Below are 16648 nucleotides of genomic sequence, written 5' to 3' on the forward strand. Positions count from 1 at the left end.
TACAACAGAATTGTCACATGCTTAAACGATGTGGAATAGCCCTTGGTAAAGAAGAGGATTATTCAAATGGATACAGAAGTTGAGCCAGGAATTTCCAAATACCGTTGGGATTCTCCAGAAATCGATGATTTTATCACAAAATCCAAGGATGTAGTCGAAACCCTTTATTAAATCGTTGATAAGATGAAAAAGTCCCTGGAAAGCATCAACACCGAACTTGAGAAACTAAAGAAGCCCATGATTTAGAGGAAGAACAAACCAATTTCTCCAGAATAATACGATAACATCCTAAAAGCTGTTATTTCGAATAAACTAACAAATGTGAAAGATTGTGGAGTTGTTATCCACAAAATGCTGAAATAAATCAACGACGCAGTCAAATACGATAAGAAGCTTCCTGAGTGGAAGAAATACACTGAGTACATTAACACAATCGTAATTGATGGAATTTGCTTGGGTATCTGCTTTGCTTTGGACCATCTCAATGAGCAGATTAACAGTGAAAAAATGGAGCAGCCTCAACTCTTCGAAATCAAGCTGTAACTTGAAGGTAAAAGGGGTGTTGTTTATGAGCCCGAAATCGATAAAAGCGAGGGAGGATTAAAAAGTGTTTGTGATACACTGAAAGGGTGGGTTAATTAAATATTCTCAATTTCACATAACTTCCCAAGATTGGATGTAACAACAGGAGGTAGTGGAGGATCAACTGGCGACTATCTCATTGAGTGCAAAGCAAACTTCATGGTGAAGTATTCTATGTCGAAGATAAGCCAAAACTTATTCGCAATTGTCAAGAAAACGCAAAACATAAAATAAAATCTAAAGAAATACAGTTATCTTTGGTAAGAAAGGCCAGAATAAAACTTCGAGAAATTCCTCCAGGAAAATTAGCCGAAAGTAGAAGTCCAAGGAGAGGAGTAGATTGTCAAAAAATAGAATATCTTATTGAAAAACTGCAGATAGTTCATTCCAGATTTATAATTGTTTGATGAGAAGATTACTCATCTCAAGTAGCTGCAGATCTAAGTGTCGAAGATCCAGACTCCTGTCGAAAAAGCATGGGTCAAGATAGATTTGAGGAACTTTATAAAGGCTTTGTAAGTTAAAATTCACACCTACATTAAAGTGTACACCGATTTCCTCACCTATGAATTCAAAACTACCCACAAAAATCTGAAATAATTTAACGCGAGAACCAACTTAGGCCTAAAGACCAATCCAAAAGATGTCTTCGAAAGCACAGAAAACCCCACTGAAAGACAGAAGTAAAAAAATAGAGCTCTTTTGATGAAAGTAATGAAAAACATTAGTGAAATGAAAAGCGTGAAGGGTACGATTACTGAAGTGATCAATAGGATGAGAAACATGGTCATTAAGCTAAAGAAGCACGGACTGAATATTGTGGAAAAGGGCGAAGAAGAGCCAATCCAAGCAATTGAAGCAGCAGAAGGAGCATTCAACTAAACAGAGAAGAAAGTAAACGAAATAAAAAAAGATATAATCAACATCATTGGTGATGAGGCTATTGAAGTAAAAAAGAAACTGGATATTTTTGGAAATAAGGTGAATGATTTCAAAACTGAGTTTAAAATGAACCTGCCATACTCTTACGATGATAACCTCTCAATTTCCGAAATCCTCAAGAGCTATGAAAAAATTGATGAGTACTACATAAAACTGCTCGCATTTGAGCAAGAGGCCAAATAAAATGCCGAGCTGGAAGATTTGTTTGAACTTGAAAAAAGACAGTACAAGCCGCTAAAGTAATGTCTATCCGACTTGAAAAATTTAAAGATCATGTGGGATCTTATTACACTCGTGAACTTGCAGTATAATGACTGGAAAACCAAACTCTGGAGACAGATTAAGGCTGACACACTCATTGAACAGAATAAAATATTCCTCAATCAGATTAAAGCTTGTCCCAAATAAGTCAGATTCTTTAAAGGTAACCAGTCCCTCAATGAAAAGGTGCAAAACATGAACATCGTGCTAAACTTAGTCGAGAGTTTGAGAGGCCAATACATGGAAGAAAGACATTGGCAACAATTAAAAGATAAAACAAAATCGGATATTGACTACAAATCACCATCCTTCTCCTTTAATGAAATCATCGAGCTGAAGCTTCATAAATTGAAACCTGAAGTCGAATAGATTGTTGACATCGCACAGAAATAGTTCAAAATAGATAAAAAACTGAGAATAATCGAAGGTAACTGGGCGAAACAGATCTTTTCTTTCGAAATGTATAAATAGTTCTACATCTTCGCTGCTCTTGATTAAATGATGGAAGTCCTCGATGCAAACTCCCTCGATTTGATGGGCATGAAGGCTCAAGGCAAGTATGTTGAGTTCTTCATTGACACAGTTTAAGACTGGAGATAGAAGCTCGGCAGAGTTGATGTGGTCGTCAATTAATGGCTCAAGGTCCAAAAGAATTGGAGAATTCTTGTTAACATCTTTATTGGGTCAGATGATATTCGTCAGCAGTTGCCTGAAGACACGAAAGTCTTTGAAACAGTCCATGGATAGTTTACTGAAATGATGATTGCAGCTCATGAAAGCCCCCTCATCATCGATGCTTGCACTGAAGGCAGGAAAACTGCTCTGATCGAAATGTCTGCGAAGATCAAAAAATGCGAAAAGGCTTTGAATGATTATCTCGAACAGAAAAAGAAAGTTTTCCCTAGATTTTATTTCTTATCGAATCAGTCTCTTCTGACAATCCTCTCTAATGGTCAAAATCCTCCCAAAGTGTGTTAATTCATTGGAGATTGCTTTGACGGTTTAAAGACTATGAGATTCCAGCCTTCTAAAAATTAAAAGTAGTTTAGTCGAATCGCGGATGGTATGTACTCCAAGGATGACGAAGAAATCGGCTTTAGTAGTAATTTCACAGCAGAAGGTCAAGTCTAAGTTTGGTTAAAGCAGCTTTAATTCAAAATGAGAGAGACTCTTTATGAGATATTGACTGACGCAAAGGGAACTTGTGAAACTTGGGACACTGGAGACAAGCCAAGAGAATAATGGATTAAGGATTATTGCGCTCAAATTTCTCTCCTTACGACTCAAATTGTTTGGACAGAAGATGTCAACAGGGCATTTGAATAACTGTCATCTGGAGCCGAAAGTGCGATGAAAGAGTGCCTCGATCTCATCATTACCAGAATTAACAAACTGATCAATAAGGTCAAGCAACCTTTGCATGTGCTCGAAAGAATGAAAGTCATTAATATCATTACTATTGATGTGCACAGCAGAGATGTTGTCGATATGTTCGTCAAGGCCAAAGTTTCAGAGGCCGAATCATTCTCTTGGCAATCCCAATTGAAATTCGAGTGGTCATCAGATAAAAACAAGGATGTTTCATCTCGGCAATTTTGCAGGTTTCCTTGGGAAAATGACACGAGTAAGAATAAGTGCATCATCAGAATCGTCGATTGGTTTAGATTTTACTCTTACGAATACGTTGGAAATACATTGCGTTTGGTTATTACGCCGCTCACAGATAGATGCTACATTACATTGACTCAAGCCTTGAACTTAGTCATGGGAGGAGCGCCTGCAGGTCCAGCTGGTACAGGGAAAACATAAACAACAAAGGATTTGGGAAGAGCTGTTGGATTGCCTGTCATCGTGTTTAACTGTTCAGATCAAATGAATAAAGATTCGATGGCCCAAATTTTCATGGGACTTTGTCAGTCTGGTGCATGGGGATGCTTCGATGAATTTAACCGAATTTCCATTGAAGTGCTATCTGTCATTTCAACTCAGGTAAAGACTTGCCTCGATGCTCAAAAAGAGAAGAAAAGAAAGTTCCTGTTTTTGGAAGAGGGCGAAATTAATTTAGAAGACACTGCTGGATTCTTCATCACAATGAATCCGGGGTATGCTGGCCGAACATAACTGCCTGACAATTTAAAAGCCTTGTTTAGATCATGTGCTATGGTTGTTCCTGATCTTGTCCTGATTTGCGAAAACATGTTGATGTCCTAAGGTTTCATCTATGCCAAATAACTATCAAAGAAGTTTGTGTCTCTCTACATGCTTTCGAGAGAGCTCCTGTCGAAACAAAGGCATTATGATTGGGGTCTACGAGCTGTGAAGTCTGTCTTGAGGCAGGCTGGTAAATTGAAAAGAGATCCTGACAATGAAAAGATGGAAGAAGATCCTCTTTTGATGAGAGCCTTGCGAGATTTCAACTTACCAAAAATTGTTACAGATGATAAGCCCATTTTCATTCGTTTGATTGACGATCTGTTCCCGAATGCGAAACCTGAGAAAAAGAAGCCTTCGACCCTCACCAAGTTATGCGAGCAGGTGACTAAAAATGATATGGGATTATACCTAGAAGAGCAGTTTGTAGTTAAATGCATTGATTTGGCCGATATTTTAGATGTGAGGCATTGCATGTTCATTATTGGTCCTCCAGGGTGCGGCAAAACAACTGTGTGGAAAACCTTACTCCAGACTCATAAGGCCAACAAAGAAGACGGCGACTATGATACTCTAAATCCCAAAGCAGTGACTGCTGACGAATTGTTTGGGTCGTATTCTAAATCAAAAGAGTGGAGAAATGGTGTGCTCTCAATGATCATGAAGAATCAAAACAAATGCGAAGATAAGTATAAGAAAAGCCATGTCCATAAGTGGAGTATCCTTGACGGTGACGTGGATCCCGAATGGATTTAATCTTTGAATACAGTCATGGATGATAATAAGGTACTTACACTCGTCTCAAATGACAGAATTCCCCTTACATCCTCCATGAGACTCTTGTTCGAGGTCTCCAATTTGAGAAATGCGACTCCAGCTACTGTGTCAAGAGGTGGTGTATTGTTCATCAACGAAACCGATATTGGATGGCAGCCGTATGTTAATAGTTGGCTAGATCGATCTCAACCATACATGAAAGCCAACGATGATGGCCTATCTTTAGTATTCCCGAGCATTAATGACGTTTCAAAGGCAGTATTCTTCAGATGTTTCCAATCCTATATTGAAACTCCATCCGATATGATGGATCAGACCAAAATATTCTACTTGGCTCCCCCTTCGACAATGGGCTTCATCCAAACTATATGCATGATCCTTGACGGCCTTCTGATGGAGAATGACAAACAAATTAATGCCCTTTATGGATCAAAAGAGAAGGAAGAAGATTTAAAAATCGTTTATGAGGCATTTTTCGTGTTTGCAACAATGTGGGCCTATGGAGGCAGTGTTGGTGGTGGCCAAGACGACAACTAAGTTTTGAATAAGTTCAATGGCATCTTCAGATCGCTTGTTAAGATCAAGTTCCCATAGGGTGGGCTATGCTATGACTATTTCTGGGATATCGAAGAAAATAAATGGCACTACTGGGGAAACAAAATCCCAGCGTACGAGCATATCGATGAGCCCATCTTCTCGAAGATATTTGTGCCCACTATTCACACAACTCGTCTTAGATACTTGCTCGACATGCACTTAAGGAGGAAAAAGCCTGTTCTATTCGTCGGCGGTGCTGGTACAGGAAAGACTCAGGTCATCAAAGATTATTTGGCGACAACAAAACCAGAATTAGTCTCTTATCAGACAATTAATTTCTCATCCTTCACTGATGCCGGTGCTCTCCAAAGAAGTATCGAATCGATGCTCGATAAAAAGTCAGGAAAGACTTATGGTTCTGCCATGAACAAAACCCTTATTGCTTTTATTGATGATCTGAATATGCCCTACGTCGACAAGTATGGAACACAATCTCCGATCCAGTTACTTCGGCAAATCATTGATTACGGCTCTATTTTCAATCGAGAACAACTCTAATAAAGGAAGTTCATCCAAGATCTGCTGATCTTCTCCTGCCTGAACCACAAAAGCGGTTCCTTCACTATAGATCTGAGACTCCAAAAAAATTTCTCATCCTTCACCATGTACACCCCAACAGACTAAATCATCAAGAGAATCTTCGGCGAAATCTTATCGAGTCATCTCGCAACACCCGGATTCGATGAAAAGTTGAAAACCTACAGTGACAAAATTATGGATGCAACTGTGATGTTCTTTACTCGAACAATTCGAAACCCACAGTTCTCCCCTTCCGCCAAAAAATTCCATTACCAGTTCAACTTCAGAGAGTTAGCCAAAATCATCGAAGGTGTGTGCAGATCGGGGCCTCAAATGTTTAAAACCCCTAACAGTATTCTCAGACTCTGGTTCCACGAAATCCGAAGAGTCTTCGAAGATCGATTCATCAACAACGATGACATGAATTTGTTTAGATCGATTTTGAAAGATGCCATTAACAAATCTATTGGCGATTTCCCTGAAAAATAGTCACCGTTTAGCGAGCCAGTCGTCTATATTTCATTCTTGAACGAGTTCTACAGCAATGTTGAAGAAATGTCGGACCTCCGAAGAGTCATGAAAGAGAAACTGGATGAGTATAATGATGTCAAGGCGCAAATGAATCTCGTCTTGTTCGATCAGGCAATTGAACATATTTGTAGAATTGCTCGAATTCTTTAACTGCCAAGCGGTAATGCATTACTGGTAGGTGTTGGTGGCAGTGGCAAACAATCCCTTGCAAGGCTCGCGACATTCATTATTGGATATGAGCTTGAACAAATGATTGTGACTCAATCTTTTAACATGAACGACTTGAGAACTTTCCTCTCAGAAATGTATAGAAAAATAGCGAAACCGAATTCTATGACTCGAGTGTATATGGTGACTGACAGTCAAATAAAACTAGAATCCTTCTTGATTCCAATCAATGATATGCTTAACTCGGCTTGGATTTCAGACTTATTCCCAAAGGAAGACTTCGATGCATTGGTCTCTAACCTTAGAAACGAAGCCAAAGGTAACGGAGTTGCAGACAATATTGAATCATTGCTGAGCTATTTCTACGACCGAATGAAAAAGAGTCTAAAACTCATTCTTTGTTTCTCTCCTGTCGGCGAAATTATGAGAGTCCGAGCCCGTAAATTCCCTGGTATCATTAACTCCACATCAATTGATTGGTTCCACCCCTGGCCAAGGGATGCTCTGATCGATGTGGCTGATAAGTTTTTGCAAGAAGCCGAACTTGAAAGTGATGAGTTAAGATAAAAGATTGCCATAAACATGGCTTAGACCCATTTGTCCATTGATGCTGCAAATGACAAATTTAGGAAGCTTGAACGAAGAAATAATTACACCACTCCTAAATCATTTTTGGAGCTCATTTCTTTCTATAAAACACTGCTTGATGAAAAGCGAGGATCTATCCAAAGACAAATTAAGCGATATGATTTGGGTCTACAGATTCTGGCCGAAACTAAGAATAAAGTCGAGGGACTGCAAGAGGAGCTCACTGAAAAAATGGTGGAAGTCAAGAAACAGAGAGAGTAGACTGACATCCTCATCGAAGAAGTCTCCACTGAATCTGCGATTGCAGAAGAGGAACAAGCAAAGGCCAATGAGGAATAAATTAAGACTAACGCACAAAAGGATGCTGCAGAGACACTTGCAGAGGAATGTAGAGTTGCTTTAGAGGAAGCTGAACCTGCCCTCAAGCAAGCAGAATAAGCCGTTAAATGCTTACAAAAGAAGCACGTTGGTGAAATGAAAGCTTTCGCAAACCCTCCTCCTGGTGTTGTTGTGACATGCAGAGTCGTGATGGCATTACTCAAATAAAAAATGGCTCCAAGTGACCCCGATGATAAAGTGTGGAAAAAATCGCAGAGTTTGATGCAAAACCCAGAGAAGTTTTTGGAAAGAGTGCTCACATTCGATGGAACTGATATTGACCAAGACATCTTAGTTAATGTTGGCAAGATTATCGACGACCCAACTAAAAAGTACAATGAAAAGGATATGATTTCACAATCTTTCGCTGCCTCCAAACTGTGCGCCTGGTCTGTCAACATTGTGATATTCAACAGAATCTTCAAAAAGGTTAGACCTCTCCAAGAAGCCAAAGATAAGGCAACTGAATAATTGAGTGGAGCATTAACTGATCTCGCAAAAGTAAAGGAAGAAGTGCGCAAGCTAAACGAGAAGGTCGATGCTTTAAGGACCAAACTAGCTGCCGCTGAGGAGCAAAAAAGATTGGTTGAAGAAGATGCCGAAAGATGCTCAAATAAACTCAATGCCGCAGAAAAGCTTGTCAATGGACTGGCAGGATAGAATAAAAGATGGACTGAAAATGTAGACTTTTTGAAAAAGAATGTGAGAAGTGTAGTAGGCGATGTGCTACTTGCAAGTGAGTTTGTCTCATACATTGGCGCCTTCTCTGCCAGATTACGACTTGAGCTTTGGAAATAAATATGGCTGCCCAATATCATCAGCAAAGACATTCCATTTACCGAAGGAATCGAGCCTTTGAAGATACTGACAAGTGAATCTCTGAAAGCTCGCTGGAAAAACGAAGGCTTACCAGCAGATACTATGTCTTTCGAAAATGCCTCCATTATTTCTTCATGCTCTCGATGGCCACTTTTAATCGATCCGCAACTCCAAGGATCTAACTGGATTCGAGGTTCTCAGGGCGACAACCTGTCCCCAATCAACATCAACCAGAAACACTGGATGAGATAACTGACAAAGAATATTTCAGAAGGAAGAGCAGTCTTATTAGAAGGCATTCAGGAAGAAATTGAAGCAACCCTCGACCCATTATTGTCTCGTGCTATTGTCAAGAAAGGAGCAAGCTATACGCTTGAGCTCGGCAGTTAGGTAATAGATTATGACCCGAAGTTCAAACTCTTCTTGATGACCAAATTATCCAACCCTCACTTTAGACCTGAAATAGCAGCCCAATGTACCATTATTAACTTCATCGTCACAGAGTCAGGCTTGGAAGAACAGCTGCTGGCCATGGTTGTGAATGTCGAGAAGAACGAGTTGTAAGTATTAAAACAGGAATTAGTGAAGAAGCAGAATGAGTTCCAGGTCATTCTCGACGATTTAGAATCATCCTTGCTCAAATAGCTTTCGGAAGCCGACCCTACTACTATTCTCGAAAATAAATAGCTCATCGATAATCTCGAAAAGACCAAAACTACTGCAATTTCCATCCAGGAGCAATCTGAGGTCGCCAAAAAGACATAAATCGATATCAACACTCAAAGATAAATCTATCGACCCGTCGCCGCTGAAGGCGCTATGCTCTATTTCTTGTGTATCTCTCTGTGCATCATTGATCACATGTACCAATACTCCCTGTAGAGTTTCATCAAGTTCTTCTTCAAGGCTATCGAGCGCACCCAATAGAAAGATGAAACAAGAGCAGTGAAGCTGATCTAGAACATCAGATACACAATTTACCAATGGATCTCCCGAGGGCTATTTGAAAAGCATAAGTTGATCTTCTTGACAATGATCACATTCCGACTGATGACCAAAAAGATTATCGAAGTCAACTACGCCTTGGAAGAAATGGAATTCTTAGTCAAAGGTATTCCAAGACTCGGAGTCGAAAATCCTCTTGAGTGGCTCCCCGACGTCGCATGGAATATGGTGCAAGCACTGAGCCAGCTCGAGTAATTCAAAACATTTGCAATTAATATGGAGAAAGATGCGCCCACCAGATTTAAGGATTGGTATAATTAGTTGACTCCTGAAGATGTCAAGCTGCCCCTATAATGGAAAAAATTGGATCAGACTCCTTTTAAAAAATTGTGTGTCCTCAGAGCCTTACGACCTGATCGAATGTCTGTTGCCCTGACAAGATTTATTAGAGACGTCTTACCAAAAGGAGAAGATTTCATAGAAATGGATTCAAAATCCTCATTCGTCGACATTCTGTGCTCCTCAGTTTACGACTCAGAACCTCAAATTCCTATCTTCTTCATTCTTTCTCCAGGTTCTGACCCAGTGAAGTAAGTTTAAAAAGTGATCAAAAAGGAACGTGATAGATTTAGAATTGAGCCAGGAAAATCTTTCTTCAATATCTCCCTCGGACAGGGCCAGGACTAAATTGCCAAAAGAAGAATCGAATAAGGAAATAAAGAAGGGCATTGGATTATGCTTCAAAATATTCACTTGATGCCCACTTGGCTGATTGAACTTTAGAAGATCTTAGACTCCTTCTCAGGAGATACTGGCTCTCACATCAATTTCAGACTTTTCCTCTCTGCTGAGCCATCTGAAGGTGTACCCATCGGCTTATTAGATCGTTCAATTAAACTAACCAACGAGCCTCCAGCAGGCCTGAAAGCAAACATGAAGAGAGCCTTCACTTTCTTCCCGAAAGAATAAATCGATGAAAAAGACTCGAAAATTAAATGCATCCTCTTCGGTCTTTGTTTCTTCCATTCAACTGTCATATAAAGAAAGAGATTTGGCCCAATGGGTTGGAATATGAGCTATCCATTCAATATGGGAGATTTAAGAGATAGCTATCTCGTACTGAACAGATATATGTAATCGGCCACAGGCTCCTCGAAGATTCCATTTGAAGATTTAATTTATATTTTCGGTGAGATCATGTACGGCGGGCACATTGTTGATGATTGGGACCGAAGATTGGCCCGTGCATACCTCGAGAATGTAATGTGTGCTGAGATTTTCGAGGAAATAGAGCTGTTCCCCTACATTGAAGGCAAAAATGTCTCATTCAAGGTGCCACTTCCCACAAACTATGAAAAATATCTAGAGCATATCGAAGTTCTAGGAGCCGAAACTCCCCTTTCATATGGTCTGCATCCAAATGCTGAAATCGGTTTCAGAACAGCCCAGTGCGTCAATCTCTTCCAAACTCTCGTGGATATCGCTCCGAAAGATACAGGGGCTGCAGGCGGGGAAGGAGCACGAACTTCTCAGGATATTCTCCAGGAAATGGTAAAGAGATTCCTCGAGGACATTAATATTCGTTCACTTGTGTTTTCGGTCGACGAAATAAAGAACAAAATGGACCCAGAACAGAAAGGGCCTTATCAGAATGTGTTCATCCAAGAAATATAATATATGACTATCTTGCTCGTTGAAATGTCAAGATCAATCGAAGAAATAGATCAGGGCGTGAAAGGTTTACTTACAATTTCAGAAAAGATGGAACAGACAATGGATGCCCTCGTTTTGAACAGAGTGCCAGCTGCTTGGACCAACTTAGCATACCCTAGTAAGAGAGGATTAGAAACATGGATTATTAACTTGCTCCAAAGAATCGAACAGCTCAACCTCTTCAGGGATGATCCTCTGACCCCTCCAAAGGTGATCATGATCTCCAAGTTCTTCAACCCTCAATCATATCTCACTGCCATTAAGCAGGTTGTTGCAGGTCAGACAAAAGGAGGGGCTGAACTGAACAAGCTCTACATCGTCACCGAGATCACTAAAAAGGCAATCGAAGAAATAGAAGGTACGCCGAAAGACGGTGCATACTGCTTCGGATTCATTTTAGAAGGAGCCAGATGGGATATGGTCGGAGGACATGTTTAATAATCGAAACCTAAAGAAATGTTCTCGGTCATTCCAGTTGTGTATTGCAAGGCACTGCCCTTACCATTATAGGGCAAATAAGACAAATCCCTCTATCAGTGCCCGGCCTACAAGACAGAAGATCGATCGGCCACATATGTGTTCACTGCCCAACTGAAAACAAGGCAGCCCCCTCGCAAGTGGATTTTAGCAGGCGTTGCCATCATTATGGACGTGTAAGGTCTATCCGACGACACCGGCAAAAAGAAGTAGAAAAAGTGATTTTCATCATTATATATATATTCAGACATGAACTACTTTCCCTTGAAATGGCATCAAAACCTATTGTCGATAATGTGTTCGATACAGTCGACACAGCCATATACTCAAGATTAAATGTTTTCAGATACTTGACTATTGCAAATATATAAATAAATAGCTTTTATAATATATTTTATGTTGCGAATCAAATTAATAAGAATAGTTGTTCAATTAATAAATATTAATATGGGGAACTGTTGCATTTCAGAGAACAAATCGAAGTCACAGCAATAACCTAACATCTCAAATAGCAATAATAAAAGCAATAACAATTAAAATAACGAGAACAGAACATTGGTTGATTCTAGAATAGGAGAAGCCCAATTAATAATAGATAATAGCCCACCATAATAAATGAGTAACCAAGAGCAACCAGAAGCTTAATAGATTGTTGTCAGGACAACAATAAATTATAATGATTTTAAATAGTTATCGTTCGAGAAGACTCAACCAATTTATTTCGAACAACTTTAATAATATAGTCTAAGTGCGAGGCCTCCAAAAATTCCAATGATAGCAATTAGTATGAAGAATCGGCAGCGCTTAGGCTGAAGCTCATTAGTTTATGAAAACATATTTTGCCTATTTTGCATAATTGCATATTCTAACAGCCCATCTTTCTGTTTATACTACTTATATACTGCTTATGCTGCTTATATACTACTTTATTACTACTTTATACTGTAGATGCAATTTCGTATGCAAATCATCGCCGACTTCGGATGTAAATGAGAGCACACAGAGTTGCAGCAAAAGCTATAACAGCCAGTCCTATTATCGCATCATCGAGGAGACCTATAAATCCAAACAATCTTTCAGGGAGAAGATCGTAGGGCAGGATTACATAGAAAAGAATGAAGAATAATGATCGCATGAAGTAGATACTTCTCAGGAAGAATATTATGAACACCGGGTGCAAGATAATTCTAAACAATCTCTTTAGTATAAACGGAAATTCCGCAATGCTTCGAATCCAAGGGCGGTTATCGTCAAAACGCTGATTGTATTAGTATATTCTGTCTTACATTTGGACTCGTTCTTCAGCAGTGCCTTCCTCATTGGGAAACGTCCTAAAGATTGTGGTAATTTATCTCCTGCATAATGGGCAATTCAGTTTAGTCCTTGACACGTCGTATATTGAAAGCAGGCAATGCCCGCAAAAGGAATGACCACATGTACTCGAAACTTACAGTTTTTTTGGTGATTCCAAGCAAATGCAGCATTATCCTAAGCTAAAAGCTGGATGCTCGACGATTGGGTTAATTCTTTACTCGTTGGCATTGCCAAAAGCTCGATGATACACATTTCTGAGAGTTTCTTCGACAGAGCCTCTATAGTAGCATCCTAAACAAGTGACAACAATAAAAATTGGTGTAAAGACGAACAAGACTTCCGGACCCACAGCTTACATACTTATTATCCAATTAAATACACTCAGACAGTCCGCTGAAGCATAGGATCTATATAATAAATTTAAATCTCGTTCAAAGTGTAAAAAGTTTAATTATAATACCCCATCGGCGAGTGTCTGAAAGTATAATACAATTATACAGAATGCAGAGAATACTGAACAAAGATTACAGCTTAAATGTGGCAGATATCACTTTTCTTTTTGATTTCAAAATTTAATAGCTGACCAAGTTCATCTCTGTCACTTCGGAAATCTGCTAAAAATGTCGGACAAATAAGAAAACACATTACTGCATGGAGCAGGAATGCTAAGAAAGAGAGCTAGTTTGTTGGAATTGCGATCCCAATGATATTGCAGGGAAACATTTTATGCATGAGTACGCCTATTGCTTGCCACTGTTTTGCAAGAATATTCCTGATAACTTCACTGATATTAAAACTAACTTAATGCTCTTCCAGAAACATCTGAGCCAGGAAATTATCGATATAACTGCATATTTGAACAAGCTGCTTGATATCTCCAAAATTGCCGAATAGAAGATCTTATAGTTGGAAAAATAGTTCGAGGCCTCGAGGTACTCGGAGTTTGAGCGCAAACTTCAACAGTATAGAGATTCCAATGAAAGCAAAATTGAAAAATCGAGGATTAAAGAGCCAAGGGAGAATAAGTTTTTTCTGAAGGATTTATTTAATAAAGTAAAGTTTTATACTGCCCCGTAGTGTATGAAAAAGGAGGAAGAAATCATTAAGCATCTGCTATACGGCATCTCACAGCTCAAATGGCTGAAAAACCCTGAAAAATAGTTAAGACACTTGCTTGAGGGAAGGGCAGACTAACTTAAGAAAGATATCTTTTTAGGTTCATCCAAGAAAATATAGTTCACAGAAATCGATCATTTCTTCAAAATCAACAATGAGTTTTTGACTGAAAACATGAGAACTCATAAAATCGAGCTGAAAGTAGAGTCCGATTTTTTAAACAAGACTAAGTACTATGAAGCCTTAATTTATCATCTAAAGGATGTGAGGAAGCTTTCCATCGAAAACGCCCACATCAATCAAATCAGGACCCCCCTCACTTTCAAGCGGCTTCAATAGTTTGAGTTCTCCTGTAACACTTAGTCATAGCCCTTTAATTTAAGAATATAAAATGTAGGGGAAGAGCTGGAGAGCCTAACAATCAGAAAGCTCAGAGAGTAGTAAATAAAAATTCTGAAGGCAATAGTGCAAAACACAAAACAACTTCGAAAGGTGCATTTGTAATTTTATAACAAGTGCGATTTGCTGACCTCAAAAGACATGAACTAGTTCATTGCTGCTTTGAACTCGAATGATGAGAATTAAGTATTTGATTTGTGTTTAAAAATAAGAACTGAAAGCGAAGTGAAGAGAATGTACGGTTACTTGTCCAAGTTCTACAGAGAAGCTCACCTAGAGCAGCAGCAAAATAATAATTCTGGAAATGCTTTGACAGTTTCGCTCGGGATAAAAGATACTCTAACGAAAAGCAGAGCAAAAGTACACAAGATTTGCATAGAAGGAATAAAAAATTTAATGAGTGAGTAATTCTTTTAACTGCTCGAGAGTATGCCCTTTCTGATATCCTTGAAGCTAAAATACGATAATGTTGACTTAGTCATCGAGTTTAATGAACTCAGAGGTAGAAAATTGCTGGAAAATGCCCTCAACAAGAACCGAGCCCTGTACTCCCTGGCCAAGTACGAGATGACCAAGGAGATTTAGAGAAAGACCGCAGCCGAAGTTATTGAGGAATTTTTATATTCTGATATATGAGTTTTGTGGCATTCCAATAGATATAAATTAGAGAATATGAACTGACGATATTATAATGATGAAATAGGATAGGAGTTATCAAAGTGGATATGTAGATATTAAAATTTGTTTATTTAAGCCAAGTTGAATCAAAATGATGGTATGAAATAGGCTAACTCAGCTCGGATTTGAAACCTACGTGGCATCGGTTAAGAGTGCCCTGAATGCCGCCTTGTGTTTAAGAGATTTTCCCTCTATACTGATCGAGAAAGATAATAAGCCGTATGTTTAACTTGCCGGACACAATCCTAAGCAGCTTGACTACCTAATCATGAAGCCCATCTACATTGTTAGGAATAAGAAATAAAGGTTTCTCATCGAGCCCTCCATTAACTCATGCAGAGTAGCATTAAGATCGATTATAGATAAGCTTCAGCCTGAAGAAAGGTGACGATATTGAGAAACTTATTTCCAATAAACTGGCATCCATGCTGGCATCTCGAGCCGACCTCTTTGAAGTGCTTCGCCGAAAGGCAGTCGAAGTAAAAAATAATCAATTTAGGGCTACGATGTGACCTTCTTGATAACCAGTGACATTCTCGAAAAATATCAGAAATCCCACATCATAGATCTGATTGTTAACGTGGCGATGACCGTCGAAAAAGATCTACTCGAAATCAAGCTCAACATCAACACCCAGAGTAGGATAGCCGCAACCTATTATATTGACCAGCTGGCCAATCCCGGCGATGATGAGTTGTATTGACAGTTAACATCGATTTCTATAAAAATTTGACAGTATTCACACATATTCGCATAATTTTACATTTATATATTTGTATATTGGCATACCCAGTATGTTTGTGATAGTTAAGGGATATATTCATTCTTCCTCGTTTCTTTTCCAATGGAAATTACTCTTGTAGGTTGTGCCATCCTTGAACGCATTATCGTGCCCTTGTGCAATATTCGTGTTCTTCATCGAATCTAAGGTCTATTTGGACAATTTGTTTGAAATCCCCGCACCCTTCCCATACACCTATGATGACAAGTTGTAAGTTGAGCCTAAATATTGAATCATTTACTTTGAAAGCCAGGGTTATAATTCATCGATTTGAGCCGATTCAACTCATCGTTGCTCAACCGGCTGCTCTGATATTGCCCGAATCTATCCTGATAAATGTCTTGGTTGTGTGTTTGATAGAGGCCTTCCCCCTTGCCAATATCCAGGCTCGGCTCGGGCTTCACCTTCGCTACTCGGCCATTGTTATTATTTTTTTATCCGAATTGAGACTTGGCTTCGGAAATATACCGATTCGGGTCATCATCAGCACCCATTAAAACACTATGTAGCTGTCCGTTTCTGTTCACTGGCCCTTGCCTGTCGAGATTTTTAGGCAGGAATTCATCATTATAGCTGCTATTAAAATAGTTCTGGCCATCCAAGTTTAAATCGATGTTGCTGCCCTTGTTCCCCTTTGCAAGCTGGTAATCAATGGGCTTCTACGAGTATTGAGCCTTAGCCTCTGAAAGGTGATCATTTTTATCAGGGAACCCGAAATGAAAATGAGCGCTCCTAAAGTCTTTAATTCTATCCTGGTCAACGGGTTGGGTGCTGGAATCCTTGTGGGAAAATAGCGCCTTATTCTCAGATAAGAACTTATTCGGGTCTGTGCCTAAATTGATGGAGGAAATATTAGGCTGCTTCGTCACATGATAGTTATTGATGGGCTTTTGAGTATAGGTGGCATTGTTC

The 16648-nt window shown here is 39.3% G+C and overlaps 3 protein-coding genes across 3 annotated transcripts; all 3 read left to right on the top strand.

Annotated features, from left to right (window-relative positions):
• The first annotated feature begins 828 nt into the window (after window positions 1-828).
• On the top strand, window positions 829-4705 carry LOC148300121 (dynein axonemal heavy chain beta-like). Its single transcript, XM_088275215.1, is given in 1 exon segment — window positions 829-4705. A coding segment is annotated over 1 exon segment (1557 nt). The 5' UTR covers window positions 829-3135; the 3' UTR covers window positions 4693-4705.
• Window positions 4706-5184: 479 nt separating this feature from the next.
• On the top strand, window positions 5185-11642 carry LOC148300122 (dynein axonemal heavy chain beta-like). Its single transcript, XM_088275217.1, has one exon. The coding sequence runs from the start codon at window positions 10936-10938 to the stop codon at window positions 11407-11409; it is 474 nt and encodes a 157-aa protein (XP_088131343.1). The 5' UTR covers window positions 5185-10935; the 3' UTR covers window positions 11410-11642.
• On the top strand, window positions 9346-10932 carry LOC148300123 (dynein axonemal heavy chain beta-like). The gene is made up of 2 exons (XM_088275214.1): window positions 9346-9424; window positions 10406-10932. Exons 1-2 carry the CDS (start codon window positions 9346-9348, stop codon window positions 10930-10932), a joined length of 606 nt encoding a protein of 201 aa, XP_088131340.1.
• Window positions 11643-16648: the final 5006 nt, after the last annotated feature.

Source organism: Brachycentrus maculatus, unplaced genomic scaffold (assembly GCF_059751285.1).
Source record: "Brachycentrus maculatus isolate JH-2025_06_01 unplaced genomic scaffold, ASM5975128v1 h1tg000822l, whole genome shotgun sequence".
In the NCBI taxonomy this organism is placed as follows: Eukaryota; Metazoa; Arthropoda; class Insecta; order Trichoptera; family Brachycentridae; genus Brachycentrus; species Brachycentrus maculatus.

Coding starts and splice junctions, on each gene's coding strand:
- LOC148300123 (XM_088275214.1), top strand. CDS start 9,346: ATGATCACATTCCGACTGATGACCAAAAAGATTATCGAAGTCAACTAC. Junction 9,425..10,405: donor AATGGAATTCTTAGTCAAAG/GTATTCCAAGAC, acceptor AATCGGCCACAG/GCTCCTCGAAGATTCCATTT.
- LOC148300122 (XM_088275217.1), top strand. CDS start 10,936: ATGACTATCTTGCTCGTTGAAATGTCAAGATCAATCGAAGAAATAGAT.